The sequence below is a fragment of the Corvus moneduloides genome, chromosome 7 (genome assembly GCF_009650955.1).
Source record: "Corvus moneduloides isolate bCorMon1 chromosome 7, bCorMon1.pri, whole genome shotgun sequence".
NCBI classification, from domain to species: Eukaryota; Metazoa; Chordata; class Aves; order Passeriformes; family Corvidae; genus Corvus; species Corvus moneduloides.
In genome coordinates, this window is record NC_045482.1 from 1,155,833 (window position 1) to 1,171,185 (window position 15,353).

Here is a 15,353-nt window from a genome sequence, read left to right on the forward strand (position 1 = left end):
AGCAGCGTTGCCCAAGAAGCCTGGAGAGCAGCAGAGACCCAGAGATGGCACCACAGCCCAGGGCACAGGACCCGCGTCCCTGTGCCAAGGCCAGGAGGAGGCTGCAGCCCGTGTGGCGCCAGGGCAGGAGGCAGCTGAGCCCCCTCCCAGGGGGACCCCGGCAGCCCACAAGTCCTCACTTCTGCCACATTCCGGTTCTCATCATGGCAGTGGAAGAAGAGCGGGACCAGACTCCTGCACACTTGTGTCTTCAGAGGCTTTTCTCCTTCTTCTGCCACAAGAGACATCAAAGTCCGGAAGAAAGACATGGACAGCAGCTGCACCTGGCTATCATCCTGTGAGAAAAGAAAGGAAGACCTCAGTATCTGCTGCTCCAGGCCCACCAGGGCACAGGCCTGAAAATCCCCAGGGCACCAAGTGTCCGGGAGGCACCCAGTGGCCATGGCTGAGGACACCGAGCCTTACGTTCTCAAAGAGTGGCAGCAGTGCCTCAGCCAGCTGCAGGGCGATGGGGTGTGGTATTGGGGCGCCATTATACGTAAGCAGACTGCTGAGTACAATGATGCTCATCCCAACCATGTCGCTGGCACTTTCCCACAGGAGCTCCACAAGGCTTTCAGTCAGGCTCCACGTTCTTTCGGCCTGTGTGGAACACAAGGCTGTGCAGCCTCACCCTGCTGCCGCAGGGCCCAGTGGCCAAAGGCCTGTCCGAAGCACTCGGGCAGCTGAGCCGGGAGGCAGGAGAGCTGGGAGCAGCTGCCTCAGCGCCCAAAGCCCAGCCAAGCCCAAGGGACTGCATTCCCCAGCCCCACGGTGCCAGCGCAGCTTCAGCCGCTGCCCCCTTCTCACCACTGAGGGATCGTCCCTGAGCACGAGGAGGGCCCTGAGTGCCAGGCGACGCATCTGTCTGCGCTCGCTCTGCAGGTATTTTGAGGAGACCTCCACAACACTGCCACCACATTCCCTCAAGTCCAGGCACTCGAGCACCTGAAAGGCACAGGGCAGTGACAGGGGAGCCGGCCGGCAGGAGCCCAGAACCGCCCAGGGCTGGGCCCAGGCAGCAGCGCAGGGCGCGGGCACCGTCCCAGGCAGCTGTGGCTGCGAGAGGGCAGAGAGCTGGGAGGCAGCTCAGCGAGGCAGCGCTGGCTGTCGGGCTCACCTCCACAAGGAACACCAGGGCAGGCAGATCCCACTTTGGCTCCACCCTGCTGAGCAGCTCAAGGAGGTGGCGTGCGATCCGGGAACAAAAGGGTATGGATGCACAGTGCATCTCCCTGCAAGTGGAAAAAGGAACCAAGAGCCTGAGCCGGGGGGGAAACCTCTCCCAGGACTGACTCACAGAGGTCTCGTCTTTCTTTCCCCACCACCCTGCCAGGGGACTTGGGCCCTCTGGAAGGCGGCTGCTCCTGGGCACCCTCCTCTCCCAGCCTTTCCTGGTCAGCTCAGCCGTCCCTCGGTGACAAGACCCTCTGGCCCACGACCACGGGGACTGTGGGGGGCACCCCAGGCACAGGGCACAAATGTCGGGGCAGCGGGGAGTAGGGGCTCTCACCTGGCCAGCAGAGCCACGGCATAGGGGTGGGTGTCAGCACAGAGCAGCGCATCCCAGCCACGCTTGCATTGCACTGCCACCACCACATGCTCATACTCCAGTCGGCAGAGCAGAACCTTCAAGGTCTGCACTGCAAACCTGTGTGCAGAGTAAAGCCCAGGTCATGTTGTGGGCACTGGCTCCTGCCCCGGGGACATGGCAGGGACAGGAGGACTGGCATGGAGCACCTGCTGGGCTCGGTGGGAAGGTCGTGTTCCTCCTGGCATAGTCTCCACAAGTCATCGACCTTCTCTGTCATCTCCACTGTACTGAAGAACACTTGGGAGAGCAGATGCACAAAGAGGCGGGGAAAAAACACCCTGGGTGTCACTACACGTGGGCAACAGGACACCTGGAGGATCTTCCACATCACCACAGTTGCCTGCAAAGGACAAACCACCTCGAGACAGCGCTCACTGCTGAGGTGTCCATGTGGCAGGGCCCGAGCGTGGAAGGGGAGGCCAGGGGAGACGCAGGGGGAGCACCGGGCCTGGTGTCCCTGAACCTGCCCCTAGCCCAGGTTTCAGCCCAGCGCCTGAGGCAGGGAGACGCAGTGGGCGAAGGAGGATGGGGAGCTGCTGGAGCGGCCACCTGGGGGCGAGCAAAGGCCGGTTCCAGAAACTCACAGCCAGGGCAAAGACATCTGTGTTGTCCCCGTCGGAGGTGCGCGTGCTGTGCTCTGGCCAGCTCCCCAGCACATCGAGGAGCAGCAGCAGCGCCGGCTCCGCAGTCATGGGCGAGGACATGATGGTCTTCCACATGGTCGTAGCAGCTCTGTGGGGTCAGAGCTCTGTCTCAGGGGCGGTCTCGGCCACAGCACCGTGGCCTGGGCAGCAGCGGGGACCTGAGCCCACCGCCCCTCGCCGGCAGCACCCAGGCAGCCCATCCCTGTAGGAACTGGCCCCTGAGGGAGCCTGAGGGAGGGAGCATGGAAGCAGGCTCGGGGGCTGACATGCCAGAGCTGGGAAATGGAGGAGCCAGAGGGCCCTGGACTCTCTGTTTGTCAGACACCTGGGACAGGCTCCGCAGGGTGATGGGCTGGTGAGCCCTGTGGGCAGGTGGGCCCCATACCTGTCACATGATGGGGCCACACGCAGCAGAGTTATCCCCACATCGGCTGGGTGTGCCTCAGCCAGCTCCAGCAGGGTCCTGTCCAGACTCTGCTCACCAGACTCATTGGCCATGAGCCACTGGTGGATGTCCCTGACCATGGCGGGCACCTGGAGAAGGCACGGGGAGAGTTGGAAAGCTGCCAGAGGGAGTAATGTCCCCGGCTTCCCCAGAGAAGTGCTGCCCTTCCCACTACACTGCGATGGACACAAAGGCTTGCGGTGAGTGACCAGCAGGCACAGCTTGGGGGGCCAAACCATTCCTGGGGGAAAAGAATCACGGCCACAGGCTGCTTACTTGCTTTGCAACAGAGACACTCCTCTGCACAAGCAAATCCAGCATGGCAGCACTGGTGTCGGTGCTGTAGACGTCACAGTTTTCCATGGACCCAGTGCCCATGATGCTGGTCTCTTCCTGCCAAACGCACTCGATGAATTTGCAAGTCACCAGCAGGAGAACAAAGGACAGGGAGGAGAGGGATGTTCCATGGGGTGCTCCAAGGGCGGTGCTCGGCTGAGCAGCGACAGCAGGCCCAGCCCAGGTGGGGATGGCTGCAGGTACCTGCGCTGCTCTGCGGAAGCGGCCGTGGGCACCGTCCTGCTCTTGTGTCCGGTCCAGGGCTGCATCTGGCAAAGAGCGGGCGCAGCCAGAGCTGAGGGGCTGCAGGAGAGGCCGGAGAACGCAGCCCAGCCCTGCGCTGCCCAGACAGGGACAGCCCCGGGATGCCCAGGGGATGGAGCACGGCTGCTGCAGCCCCTCTTCTGTCCTGTCCATGGGCATGTCCCCAGGGGATGGGACGTGATGGGATGGGATTGGGCCAAGCTGTCTGCAGGCAGCAGCCCTGTGGCCCAGCTCTGCCACTCACCCTCCTGCGGCAGCTGGAACTGCTCCACCTCTGCAGGCTGCTCTTCTGGGGCAGCTCCAGGGCCTTCTTCCTCCTCCTCCTTCACCCAGGCCAGCTTGGGCACGGTTGGGGGTCTCTGCTCCATGTCACCAATGGGATTTAAGGTGACTTCCTGGAGAGAGATCTCAGAAGAGCTCTGACTCATCATGTTCCGCAGTCGTGCCTTGAAGGCACCCGCAAGACAGAAGTTTTGGGAATGCCACAGGACAGCAGGTCCTGCACTGTGTTCTCAAGGGCTCCTGCTACAATGACAGGAGACTCCTCGTCAAGGATAGTGGTCAGCAAAGCCAACGGTCTTGCCTTGAGGGCACCGGCCACAGGGATGGGAGGTGCCTCAGAAAAGCTCTGGGGCACCAAATCCCACGGTCTGCCCTCGAGGGCACCTGCAGAGAAGCCTCGGGAAGGCCACAGGTCGCCAAGTCCCGTGGTCTGGCCTCGAGGTCACCTGCAGGAATAACGCTTCGGAAAAGCTCCGGGTCGGCAAGGAAAGCGTGCGCTGTGCGGGGGCTCCTCACGGCACCGCTCTGTCCCGTCCTGTCCCGTCGTGTGCTCCGAGCACTGTGGCGTGGCCGCGTCGCCGCCAGCCCCGATGTCAGCACGTGTCACAAAGGGCCCTGGGACACCCTGTCCCGTTCCACCCCACGGTGGCCATGCTGCACCGTGTCACAAAGGGCCCTTGCACACACTGCCACCTGCCCTGGGGCCGCCCCCAGCCCAGCCCAAGTGGCCCAGGTTGGAAGGAATCCCTTGTCCCAAGTGTCTAAGGCAGCCCAACAGGAACTTTAGCATCGGCTCCAGCCATAAGCAAGCGCTCCCCTGCTCTGCGGGCTCAGGGCAGCACCAGGAGCCCCCACGGCTGCCGCCGCAGCCGCCGCGGGAAGGGCTCGGGGTCTTCCACAGAAGCTGGCACGGCCTCCTTGGGACACGTCCCGGCCGGTGGCCATCCTAAAGCAGGGGCTGTGACACAGACAAGGAACGTGTGGGCCAGGGCACGAATGCTGCTCTGAGCCCTGGGGCCGGGGGAGCGCTGAAATCAGCAGGTGTGGCAGAGTCCCCTCCGAAGCAGACCTGCCACCCCCCGAGCCCTGGCAGCGCTGGTGCCCGTCTCCTGCCCCAGAGACCTGTGCCCCCGGGGGGCTTCTGTGCCAGAGGGCAGCCAAAGCCAAGGTGCACTGGGGTCTGTGCTCCTTCCTGCAGGGGGCTGTTGGCAATGCATGCTATCTGTCAGATCATGTTGCTACTTCCTGGAGTGAAGTTTTTCATGCAAGGGATTAGCAGTAGCACAAAAACACCAAGAGCTGCTGAGGTTCAGAGGATGATGAGATTACAAAGAGACACTGTGAAGTTTCTTTGTACTTTCCTGACTGTCTTTCTTGCATTCTCAAAAAAAAAAAAAGCAGCAGAATCCTAAGTTTATTGCAGCGTTTGCTATGTGTCCAGCTGAGGTCAACAAGTGCTATGCAGTGCATTGGGAACATGCAGAGGACAGGGATAACTCTTGGAGAACAAAAGATTCTGTATCTCTGATAATGGCCACCACCTGGAAGGTGCAGTCAAGGAAAGTGCTAGAAGCAGACTTGCTCTTTTTGTGCACATTGCCGTACGGACTCTGCTGCTGTTTCTGTGGTGTCCAGAGCCACTTTGGCAGCACTGACTCGGCAGCCCGGCTCGAGGAGACATCGCCGCCCTCCCCATGGTGGCAGCAGCTGTGCGGGCCCAGAGCTCTGTGTTGAGGGGCCTCGGTCACAGCTCCGTGGCCTGGGCAGCCGTGGGGGCCCGGGCTGGCCGCCAGCCCTGCCTCTGCCCACTGCCCCTTCTTGGCAGCAGCCAGGGGCCGTGCCCCAGCAGGGCTCCCTTTTCGCTCCTTGAAGGTGTTGACACCAAATACTGGGCGATGGAGGAGTCAGGGCTCCACAGCCCCAGGGCCCGCTGCCGGGGCAGCAGCCAGGGCGGGGAGGGGCCCCGGGCTCGTGGCTCACCCATGAACCTGGTGGCCGCCTCGCACAGGGACTCCTGCAGGCTCGCCAGGTACTCGATGGCCTGGTACAGGTGTCTGGCCGCTCGGCTCCTGTCCTCTGCCAGCTGCAGAGAGCGCCAGGAGGGAAGGGTTGGCGCGGGCTCAGCCCCTGGGCCGGGCTCTCCCTGCGCCGAGCCCTGGCCTCCCCTGCCCGGGGAGCCGCGGTGCCGCCCCGCGCCACGGCCCAGCGGGGCCCGGGCTCCATGGGCACCCGGCTCGGGGCCAGAGGAGCCTGGAGAAGAGCCTGTGCGGCCCCGGGAAGGGAGCAGCGTGTGGGGCGCAGGCTGGCACCCCTGGGTGCAGCAGTGGACACGCACTGACTTCAGAATTTAGTCCTTACAGAACATTGTTTCACAGTTACATTCACACATTTACAAGAGAACAGATCTCTAGAGCTATGGGCAATCACACAGCAGGTTTTATATAGGGAAGGAGTGAACTAAAAGCACAATTTTCACATCAAATACCTATGAGTGATATGGGAAAATAACTTCTGTAAAGGAAACTTAGCTCAAGAATTTATGATGCAAGGTAACTGGCATGTGAATCAATGAAAGCCCAGCTCCTTTCCTTCAACTTTTCAGCAGGAAAACACAAATACTTCCACCTGTAAACTATTACCACTGCTATTGGTAGTGCTGGATCCCCCAGGATCATGTCATGCACAGCATACAGTACAGTTGGGTCATGCCATGCAGTGAGAAAAGAGCAGCAACCTCTCTGATATTATCATAAGGATTTAAAGCTAGCAGAGAGTATCCAAAGAAGAGCATGAAAATGATGAAGGGACAAGAGGGGAAGCTGTATGAGGAACAGCTGAGGTCAGTGTGCTTGTTCAGCTTGGAGAGGAGGAGGAGGAGGATGAGACAGAGAGGGGACCTGATCATGGCCTGCATTTTCCTCCCGAGGGACAGCTCCTATCTCTGCTCTCTGCGACAGGGACAGCACCCAGGGAACGGCTGGAGCTGTGCCAGGGCAGGGTTAGGTTGGAGAGCAGGGAAAGGCTCTTCCCCCAGAGGGTGCTGGGCACTGCCCAGGCTCCCCAGGGAATGGGCACGGCCCCGAGGCTGCCAGAGCTCCAGGAGCGTTTGGGCAGCGCTGCCAGGGATGCCCAGGCTGGGACTGGTGGGGGGTCTGTGCAGGGCCAGGGGCTGGATCAGTGATCCTTGTGTGGGTCCTTTCAGCTCTGGAGAGTATGATTCCATGATTCCTAGACACTGGGAACGAAGACTGATACAATGCTTTACCATGTAAATAAATGACATCTGTAGTGCCTTCAGTTGGCTGTGCCCTCAAGTTATACCACAGAAAGTGTGACAAAATTCAGCTGCTACCTTAGACAGCACAAAGAGTCACCTCACCATATCAAGCATTGCACTATTTAAAGCTTCCAGCAATATCTTCTCCATTTCCAAATGCAAACACATCAGCAGACAGACGTTGGGAAAGTCAAATGAATTTCAGCATTCCCAGGATACAAATTATCACTAAAGAAACCAGCAAGGATTGCACACAAGGCCTTTGGCAACACTTCCTAGATGAATTCAAGTCTCTCCCATGCAGGGCTGTTAATAGTTGAGCTGCTGCACGGTTCCAGGTAGAGTGGCAACAAGTCCACAGTGGTCATGTAGAGTCTGAAATAAGGATGCAGGGTTGGACCAAGGGCTTTCCTGGGGGGATGATTCCGAAATCCACAGCATTCTGGCACGCCAGCATTCCAGACCTCAGCAGGTCTGACAGACAGCCCGCGCAAGGAACGAGCGCGATCTGGCTACTACAGGACGGAATGGGAAGGGAGATGGATTCACTCAGACAAGCAATTAGTGCCTGAAGGAAACCCATGCATGGGCCCCTTTGAGTGAAATGGAAAAGCAAAGGGATTTTGGCAACAGCAGCAGAACTCTTGGAAATAGGAGTGCTTTGCAACAGCAGCTTACAGGGACTAATTGCTGCCACTGGACATTAGGGCAGATGAAAAGAAGAAGAGTTTGGGTAACGTGGGAATCCTGCCAGAGATAAGCAGTCATCTCCTGTTTCACCACCACCTTGCAACAAGCAGAAAGGGCTGTTTGATCAACAAAAATCAAAGTAGCAAGCAAATCCTGCTGATTCCTGCTGAGACACTGACACACTGGTGCCTCCGTTACCGTCTGCTTGGGGGTTACTGCCAGCTCCGAGCAATTTTCTTCATGAATTGGTACCTGTGTGAGTAACAGAAAGAATTGGAGAATAGAGAGCTCCCAGCCCACCTCAAGGCTTTGCTTTCATCCTCACAACATGAGCTCAGGTGACTGGATGCCTTGTTGCAACTCTTGGGCTCCAGGAGCACTTTGCAGCACTGATCCAGCACACAGCGTTTTGCTGGAGGAGCAGAGACACCGTCAGAAGCAAAAGCAAAAGAAACACCTGCATGAAAAGCACCTGTAAGGGCCATCTTCCCTGAGAGGGTGCTGAGGCCCTGGCACAGGGTGCCCAGAGCAGCTGTGGCTGCCCCTGGATCCCTGGCAGTGTCCAAGGGCAGACTGGATGGGGCTTGGAGCAACCTGGTCTAGTGGAAGGTGTCCCTGCCCATGGCAGAGAGTGGAACTAGGTGAGCTTTAAGGTCCCTTCCAACCCAAACCATTCTGGGATTTTAGGATTCTTTTGACAGCACTATTATCTATAATGAGAGGTCTTTTCCACAAGCTCCATTATAAACCAATGTCCCCTTTCCCAGGCTACGCCACTGTATCTAATTACAACCACTTTTCCAGCCTCACTGCAGCTCCCTTTGACCTGAGCTGGCAATCTTAGAGCAACATTGGACTAAATGGCCTCCAGAATTCCACTATTCTACAGTCTACTCTTTAGGGAACTTGGAGTGCAGGGTATCCTAGAACCAGCCCAGGAACTGGTGATCTTTGTAGATTTTATTAGGTGGTTGCAAGTCATTCATGACTAAATGGAACTCGGGTCAAGTGAGTATTCAATTCTCCCAGGGAAATGGTGAGACAGCTGACTGGGGAATGCTTGGCACAGGTTTAAGTTCTGTTGGACAAAACCTCTTTGTGGAAGAAGGAGCCAGGTCCTAATGTCCAGGCTGATCAAGTTGTTCCAGGTTATCTTGCTCAACAGTTACACTTCTTAACCTGCTGTCTCTAAGGGTGACTGTGTTCTCTGCATCCATCTGTATTCTGTTTGCCTTTCACATCCCACCAGTACCTTTGGCTCCAAGCCAATTCTTCCACACAACTGGAGGCAAAAGGACACAAAGCTCATGACCAGACACTCAACTGGACCAGAAACTTTGGATCAGCTATTCACACTGCAGCGTATTGTACAGGACACGGGAAGGCTACAGCAATCCAGCCTAACGGCCCACTTGGGTAGTGGGAAAATAAACCTTATTCCTGCCCTCACTTCTGTCTTTTCTATTTGGGTTGCCTGTTCTTTAGAGTTAAAAGGGTACCAAGGGCAAAAGACCCAGCACAGCAGTTCCTCATTTTGTAGAGGGCCTCCAGCACAAAGACAACTAAAATAACCTTGGGTTAGTCACAGTTTTTGAAAGGCAAAGAAGCAAAATAAGGTATTTTAAACTGTGCCAAAAACTGATAGAAACCCCAAATGGAAAATGGTACTTTTCAGGAAGAGAAACACAAACGAGGAATAGGCTTTGGGTCTCCTTCCTTCCCAATATCAGACAATACAAATACAAGCATCAACAATTAATACTAACTCTTCCTCCAAAGCCACACCAATTTAACACCACAAATGCTGGTAAACTTTTTTCAGGGCTGAGAAGGGATTTAAAGAGGGCTTACCCTGCTCTGGTAGCTGCTCTTGGATTTCAGCTGCACTCATTTAATTTTACTGGAAATCTCTTTCAGAAGGCCTTTCAAATCAGAGAGCTTAAAAAAAAGAAGAAGGAGGTTATTATTTTTGTGAAGTCCATCTAGCTGAAGGAAAGCAATGCTAATGAGTAACGTAAGTAATGAGTAATTGTCTCTCCAAATATCACACCAAATACAGGAGTGCTCAAAAGGACACTCCCAATTAGCATGTTCATCAGGGTAATTAATGCAGCAAGCCCTGATGCCTCTGTATTTTAGTGAGTTAACCAGCAGTTACCAGAAAAGAGAAGCAAGAGATATTAATTTTCAGGAGAGAATCAAGGTTAGCAGATCTCCTTTCAGTTTCAAGAGCCGCAGACTCACTCACCATTTCCCTTTCAGTCTGGGAAGCAAGCTATATTTTGCAATCTAAATTATTTGACAGCAATCGAAACACTTGGAAGCATGTGTGGGTCTTTTCACCTGTGAGCTTCTCAAAAGTCTGTTCTCCATATCAAAGCCACTCCCCATTTCAGAGGCCAAATACGTATGATTCAATCAAGCCTCAGAAAAACACCCATTGTGAATGTCTTTTCAGCATCACAGTCATAAAAAGAGTATTTGTATGACAATTCTGAGAACATACTCTCTGGTAGATTGGTAGCTTTATATTGCCTAATTACCCCATGCCTACAGCACCAGAAGCTAAACTTGACAGACACCTTTGGGAAGGGAACCTTTCCAGTGTGTGACACCCCTTCTTCCCATCGGTGTTTTCATGGGCCTGTTACACAGCCTAATGATGCAGTTTTACTCTAAGATGGAAATTGCTTTTATTCTGTTCCATTCCACAGTCAATACTGAGAAACACTCCTCCAGTGCTGATCAAGTGTCTTTCTGCTTCATTTTCCAGCACAGTATGAAGCTCTCGTGGCTTGGAAGGGATCTTACAGCTCACTGTGTCCCACCCCTGCTGTGGGCAGGGACACAGGCTGCTCCAAGCCCTGTCCAGCCTGGCCTTGGACACTTCCAAGAATCCAGGGGCAGCCACAGCTTTCCCTGGGCAACCTGTGCCAGGGCCTCGCCACCCTCAAAGCCAAGAATTTCTTCCCAATATCTCATCTAAACCTGCTCTCAAAATTCAAAACCATTCCCTCTTGTCCTAATCCCTACGTGCCCTACACATTCCTACCACGGAATTGAAGCAGCACGATAAAAAATCCCAATTAAATTGGGTCCTCGTGACAATAACAAAGACTGCACATGGCTCTGGGAGGCTCATTTTCCTTGCCATGGTACACCCCCTGCTTTAGCAGAGAATCACGTTCCCCAGAGCAATCTGAGACAGAAGTACCTTTGCATCCAGTTGTCTAAATCGATGCACCATCCTAAAAGCAGAAGGAGAACATGGAGCAAAGGGATCAGTCTGGATACCAAGGAAAACTTGGCGAACTACCGTGCCCCAACTCCCCCCACTGTCCCATCCTCCCCCCAGAGGCAGGGCTGCACGTGACTGGCATCATTTTTATTACAAGTAAATGAACTAACACCATTAATTACTAATAGTAGGATGCTCTTCCATTTTTCTTCTCAAGGTACTTTTGCTTCCAGTACCAAAGAGACGTTTTTGGTATTTGTTTGGCTTCTTAGCCAATGCTACATGTCTCTGGGTAGTCTTAACCTCAGCACTTATTTGTGGACAGCAATGTTCGTGCCCACGGACATGGAAGGGCGTGGTTTTTCTTGCCCATTCCTATCAGCTCTCTCTCTTTGATTAAGGGAAATACTCAAGCTGCTGGAAGTTAGCAAAGTTCAGGAATCATACAGAGCAGGTTCTGTAGCAGTGTTCTGTTTCCTTACTTTCTTTCTGTTTCTTTTTTCTCTTCTATTATTACTCTGAAAACACTGAGACAGATCCCAAAGATAATGTTTTCATGAGCTGGCAGTCGAAGAAACATCAAAGTCTAAGTCTCCCAGCTTCAAATACCAAGATTCCAAAGAGCCTTCTCCCCTCCTCTGAGGTCTTCCCTACTCATGCTACTAAGTACAGATCTCCATCTGGATTACTGCTGTGGGAATGTCTGATATTCCAAGCCTAATGGTAAACATTCTCTGCTAGCTGTATAATCACAGAATTCTTTAGGTTGGAAAAGATTGGGTCCAACCATTCCCCCAGCACTGCCAAATCCACCACTAACTCGTGTCCCCAGGCGTCACATCCACGCGGCTTTTAAACCCCCGCCCCGAGATGGGGGTTCCACCACTGCCTTGGGCAGCCTGTTCCAGGGCTGGACAACCCTTTCCATAAAGAACTTTTTCCTGATATCCAGCCTCAACTAATGCTACAGAAGAGTCAGCTGTAGCAGTGCTTCCCAGGATGAGATCTCAAGACACCACGGGAAGACATTTTCTTCTCTGCAGCAGACATAAAAGCACCACCGTGTTGCTTCAGAACTAAAAAGCACATTTATGCTGAGTTTATTGACTTACTCCTTAGTTTGTAAACATTTAGAGCTGCTAAAAACTCGCCTTCACTAGAAGTGTTCAAGAGAAAATGAAGAGGATGAAAACAAAGAAGGGCAGACTTACTCTTCTGATGAATCATTTGCTTTTGTATTGATTTTGACAAGGTAATTTTCCTTCATGACAGCTTCCCATGCCAGGATTTCATTGTCCTCATTTCTTGAGCCTGGGAAATGTATTTGAAGAAAAAAAATAGTTAATTTGTCTTTCCAAAGCCAAGATGCAAAAAGGCTGGGTCGTTGTGTGCATTCAGAGGTTAATGTTCCCTTCTCCACATCCTGAGCACTCGAAGCCCCACTGCCCACCCAGGACACAGCTCTGACAGAGGTGACACCAATGCCTTTCATCAAATGCTCCTGGCAACCAGAGGCACTTAAAAATACAAACTACGAGCAAACATAAAACCCAAAAACCCCCACACAAACAAACAAACAAAAACCTTAAAAACCCCCAACCTTACAAGCTCCAAAAATCTTTCTGGATTTTTCTGAGTCTTGGTTAACACAGGTGCCTCTGCTTCAACAAGCACAGGATATTCCAGCAAGTTCCCATCTAGGTTTGAGCTTTCCATTTGTTTCTACGTTATTCCCTACTGGACCATTAAGAGTAACACATATTAAGAAGCATGATTTTTCATTGAATTGAAACACTCCAGAACGATGAAGAATTGTCTTCTCTAAAAAGCATTTTGTAGTGATGCTGTAAATTCAGGAGTGATACAGAGCAGCCCACTCTGAGGCATGAAAGTCCTCCAGGGTAGTACTTCAGCATTTTATCCTGTTCCAAGAGGACAGCACAAACCACATGGGTTTAAATAAAAAAAAAAATAACTGAGACAAAAGAAGCCCAGAGCTGGCAAATGGCTGAAGATCTGTTTCTTCCACCCAGAGCTCCTCTGACCTCTCACAGCCCTCAACTGTTCTCCCACATTCCATTTAAGCACCCAAATCCCAACCATTTCCAGAGGAGTTAAATGGGGAAGGCAGGATTTTACAACAGTCAATACACCAGTGTGCTTCCTCCACGCAGTTCTCGGTTCTATCATCAGCAAAACCACAATCATTTTCTGGCTCTAATTAATTCTCCCGTTCTTTCAGAGCTGCAACATCAACTTGCATCATTTGAGCAGGAATATCTGCCATCGAACAGCTTCCCCAGCAAGGAATCCACACAGCCAGATCTGGACAGCCAAAATGATTTAGTGCTAAGCAATTTTATACCCCAAAGCAGGCTCTTCCTCCTAAACTAGTAACAAATCCAGCCTGTGCTGCAGGGCAACAGGCAGGTTGCTGATGGATAGGAATGAGCCTGTCAATTAACTCAACTTATCCTCTCCCAGCTGAGAAAACACTACATTTGTTGGGGGGGGAAGCTTGTTAAAACAATTCCTATCTGTGTCCTCTGACAGAGAAATCAAAGGAGAAACAGCTAGAGAACTGACTTGCCATGTTTTTGAGGTGGTTTGCTCATTTAGCTACATCCAGAGGGCCAGGAAACTGTTTATTCTCTTTCAGTCGCTCCCTAGCAAGCAGAATGAATTACAAAGAAGCCAAACCCACAACCTTGCAAAACTGGGAAACAGCACAGGCAGCCCTTAAGAGTTAGGATTAATTTGAAGTCTTAATTGATTTACATACACGAGGCAATTCTGCCTTGAAATGGCGCGGACAAGAAAGCATTGCATAAATCTCACTTGAAAACTTGAATCTTACTGCAGAGATTTCCAGCAGCACAGAGGATTTGCATGACAGAGCTCTACACTGCCCCTGGAAATTTCCCAGCACGGCACAAAATGCTTGGAATGAGCACAGGATGCCAGGGAGGAACTGCAATGCACCTGCTGCAGAGCTGACTTTGGGGCACCAAGGAAAAACATCCAACTCACAACAGATCGATGGCTCTTTGCTCTCCTTATTACAGCAGCACTTGAAGCATTTCCTCAGCACCATGAATATGTAGGCAAAGATGACAAAGGGGAAGGGGATGGTCAAGCGGCTGCAGTACTCCTGGACCAGGAAGTAACGCTGGAACTTCCACACCTGGTCGTTGTTCTCCTGCACGGATCCGACAGTGTAACTAGGGGGAAGAGAGAACACACCCAGGGTTAGCTGGTCACCCAAGAGCTGCACCAGAGCCAAGGAACACAGAGAGCATTCCTCCACTGTACCAGGGCATGGTTTGATAGTCACAGGATCCCACAGCGGTTTGGGTTGGGAGGGACCCTAAAGCCCATCCCATTCCACCCCTGCCATGGGCAGGGACACCTCCCACTGTCCCAGGCTGCTCCAAGCCCCAATGTCCAGCCTGGCCTTGGGCACTGCCAGGGATCCAGGGGCAGCCCCAGCTGCTCTGGGCACCCTGTGCCAGGGCCTGCCCACCCTCCCAGGGAACAATTCCTTCCCAATATCCCATCCAGCCCTGCCCTCTGGCAGTGGAAAGCCATTCCCTGTATCCTGTCTCCCCACCCCTTGTCCCCAGTCCCTCTGCAGCTCTCCTGGAGCCCCTTTAGGCCCTGCAAGGAGCTCTGAGCTCTCCCTGGAGCCTTCCCTTCTCCAGGTGAGCACCCCCAGCTCTCCCAGCCTGGCTCCAGAGGGGCTCCAGCCCTTGGAGCATCCCCGCTGGACTCGTGCCAGCAGCTCCGTGGCCTTCTGATGTTAGGGGCCCCAGTCATTCCGAAGGTGGTAATTTTTATTGAGTAGGAGGTTATTTGCTTTGTTCTCCTCCTTAGAGAGTAATGTGCAAATGGGAGGAACTAAGCAGGAAAAAAAACCCTTGAAGTTACAAATCAACCAGAAAAAATCTGAATAGGGAGAAAATACTCCATGTACTTTTACTACCTCAGTCCTAGGCAATCTTCTTCTAGCCTAGACACATGAAAACAGGATGCTTCTTCACAAGACACTGCATCTTTTTAATTCACCAGATAACTTCTTTCTTAGGAATAAAACCCAAACCTAAAACACTTACAAATAACTTGAAAAGCTCCTGAGATTTTCAGTAGAGGTATTAAGGACACTCCAAGCACGGATCAAACCCACGGCACTAAGCAGTGTATGAACCCAGCAAAGCAACAACCCACAGGAGTGAGCAGTGAAAGGCTGCCTGGCCTTTAAATGGCAGATGGATGCTCCCAAAATGCCTCTGCTGGGAGCCTAATGGACCTTTACATGAGATAAATGAAAACCTTCACCTGGTGGAAATTGTCTTTTTGTTTAAAAGATAAATACAACTAGTAAAAACTAGGGATTTTTTTTACTGGCAAACCAGCATAAATTAGAGCATTTACCATTGGGTGCTGTATAAGTAAGTGTTCTAGCAAATACTAAAGGTTTTTAGAGTAGATCTGGCTTATTGCTACACCTTCCTTCATTACTGTGAGGTACTCGCACCCTTCCTAGG

The 15,353-nt window shown here is 52.8% G+C and overlaps 3 protein-coding genes across 14 annotated transcripts in view; all 3 read right to left on the reverse strand.

Annotated features, from left to right (window-relative positions):
* LOC116446882 overlaps positions 1-15,353 on the reverse strand; it is a 781,927-nt gene that overhangs the window by 1,529 nt on the left and 765,045 nt on the right. The gene's annotated exons all lie outside the window — the stretch shown is intronic.
* On the reverse strand, positions 554-4,009 carry LOC116446883. Its single transcript, XM_032115329.1, has 8 exons — positions 3,567-4,009; positions 2,999-3,327; positions 2,663-2,811; positions 2,218-2,365; positions 1,780-1,973; positions 1,553-1,690; positions 1,160-1,274; positions 554-987 (listed from the first exon to the last, which is right to left on the reverse strand). The coding sequence occupies exons 1-8, from the start codon at positions 3,751-3,753 to the stop codon at positions 670-672; spliced, it is 1,578 nt and encodes a 525-aa protein (XP_031971220.1). The 5' UTR covers positions 3,754-4,009; the 3' UTR covers positions 554-669.
* Positions 6,852-15,353, reverse strand: part of TRPM8 (transient receptor potential cation channel subfamily M member 8) — an 86,902-nt gene continuing 78,400 nt past the window's right edge. For 11 of the 12 annotated variants that reach the window (XM_032115315.1, XM_032115314.1, XM_032115313.1 and 8 more), the window contains 5 exons: positions 13,840-14,030; positions 12,021-12,120; positions 10,786-10,819; positions 9,423-9,509; positions 6,852-7,823 (listed from right to left, as the gene is read on the reverse strand). In XM_032115315.1, the coding sequence (XP_031971206.1) occupies positions 9,459-9,509; positions 10,786-10,819; positions 12,021-12,120; positions 13,840-14,030 (376 nt within the window). In that variant the 3' untranslated portion in view covers positions 6,852-7,823; positions 9,423-9,458. The remainder of the gene's footprint in view (positions 7,824-9,422; positions 9,510-10,785; positions 10,820-12,020; positions 12,121-13,839; positions 14,031-15,353) is intronic. The other variant, XR_004241419.1, reaches the window with a different exon arrangement.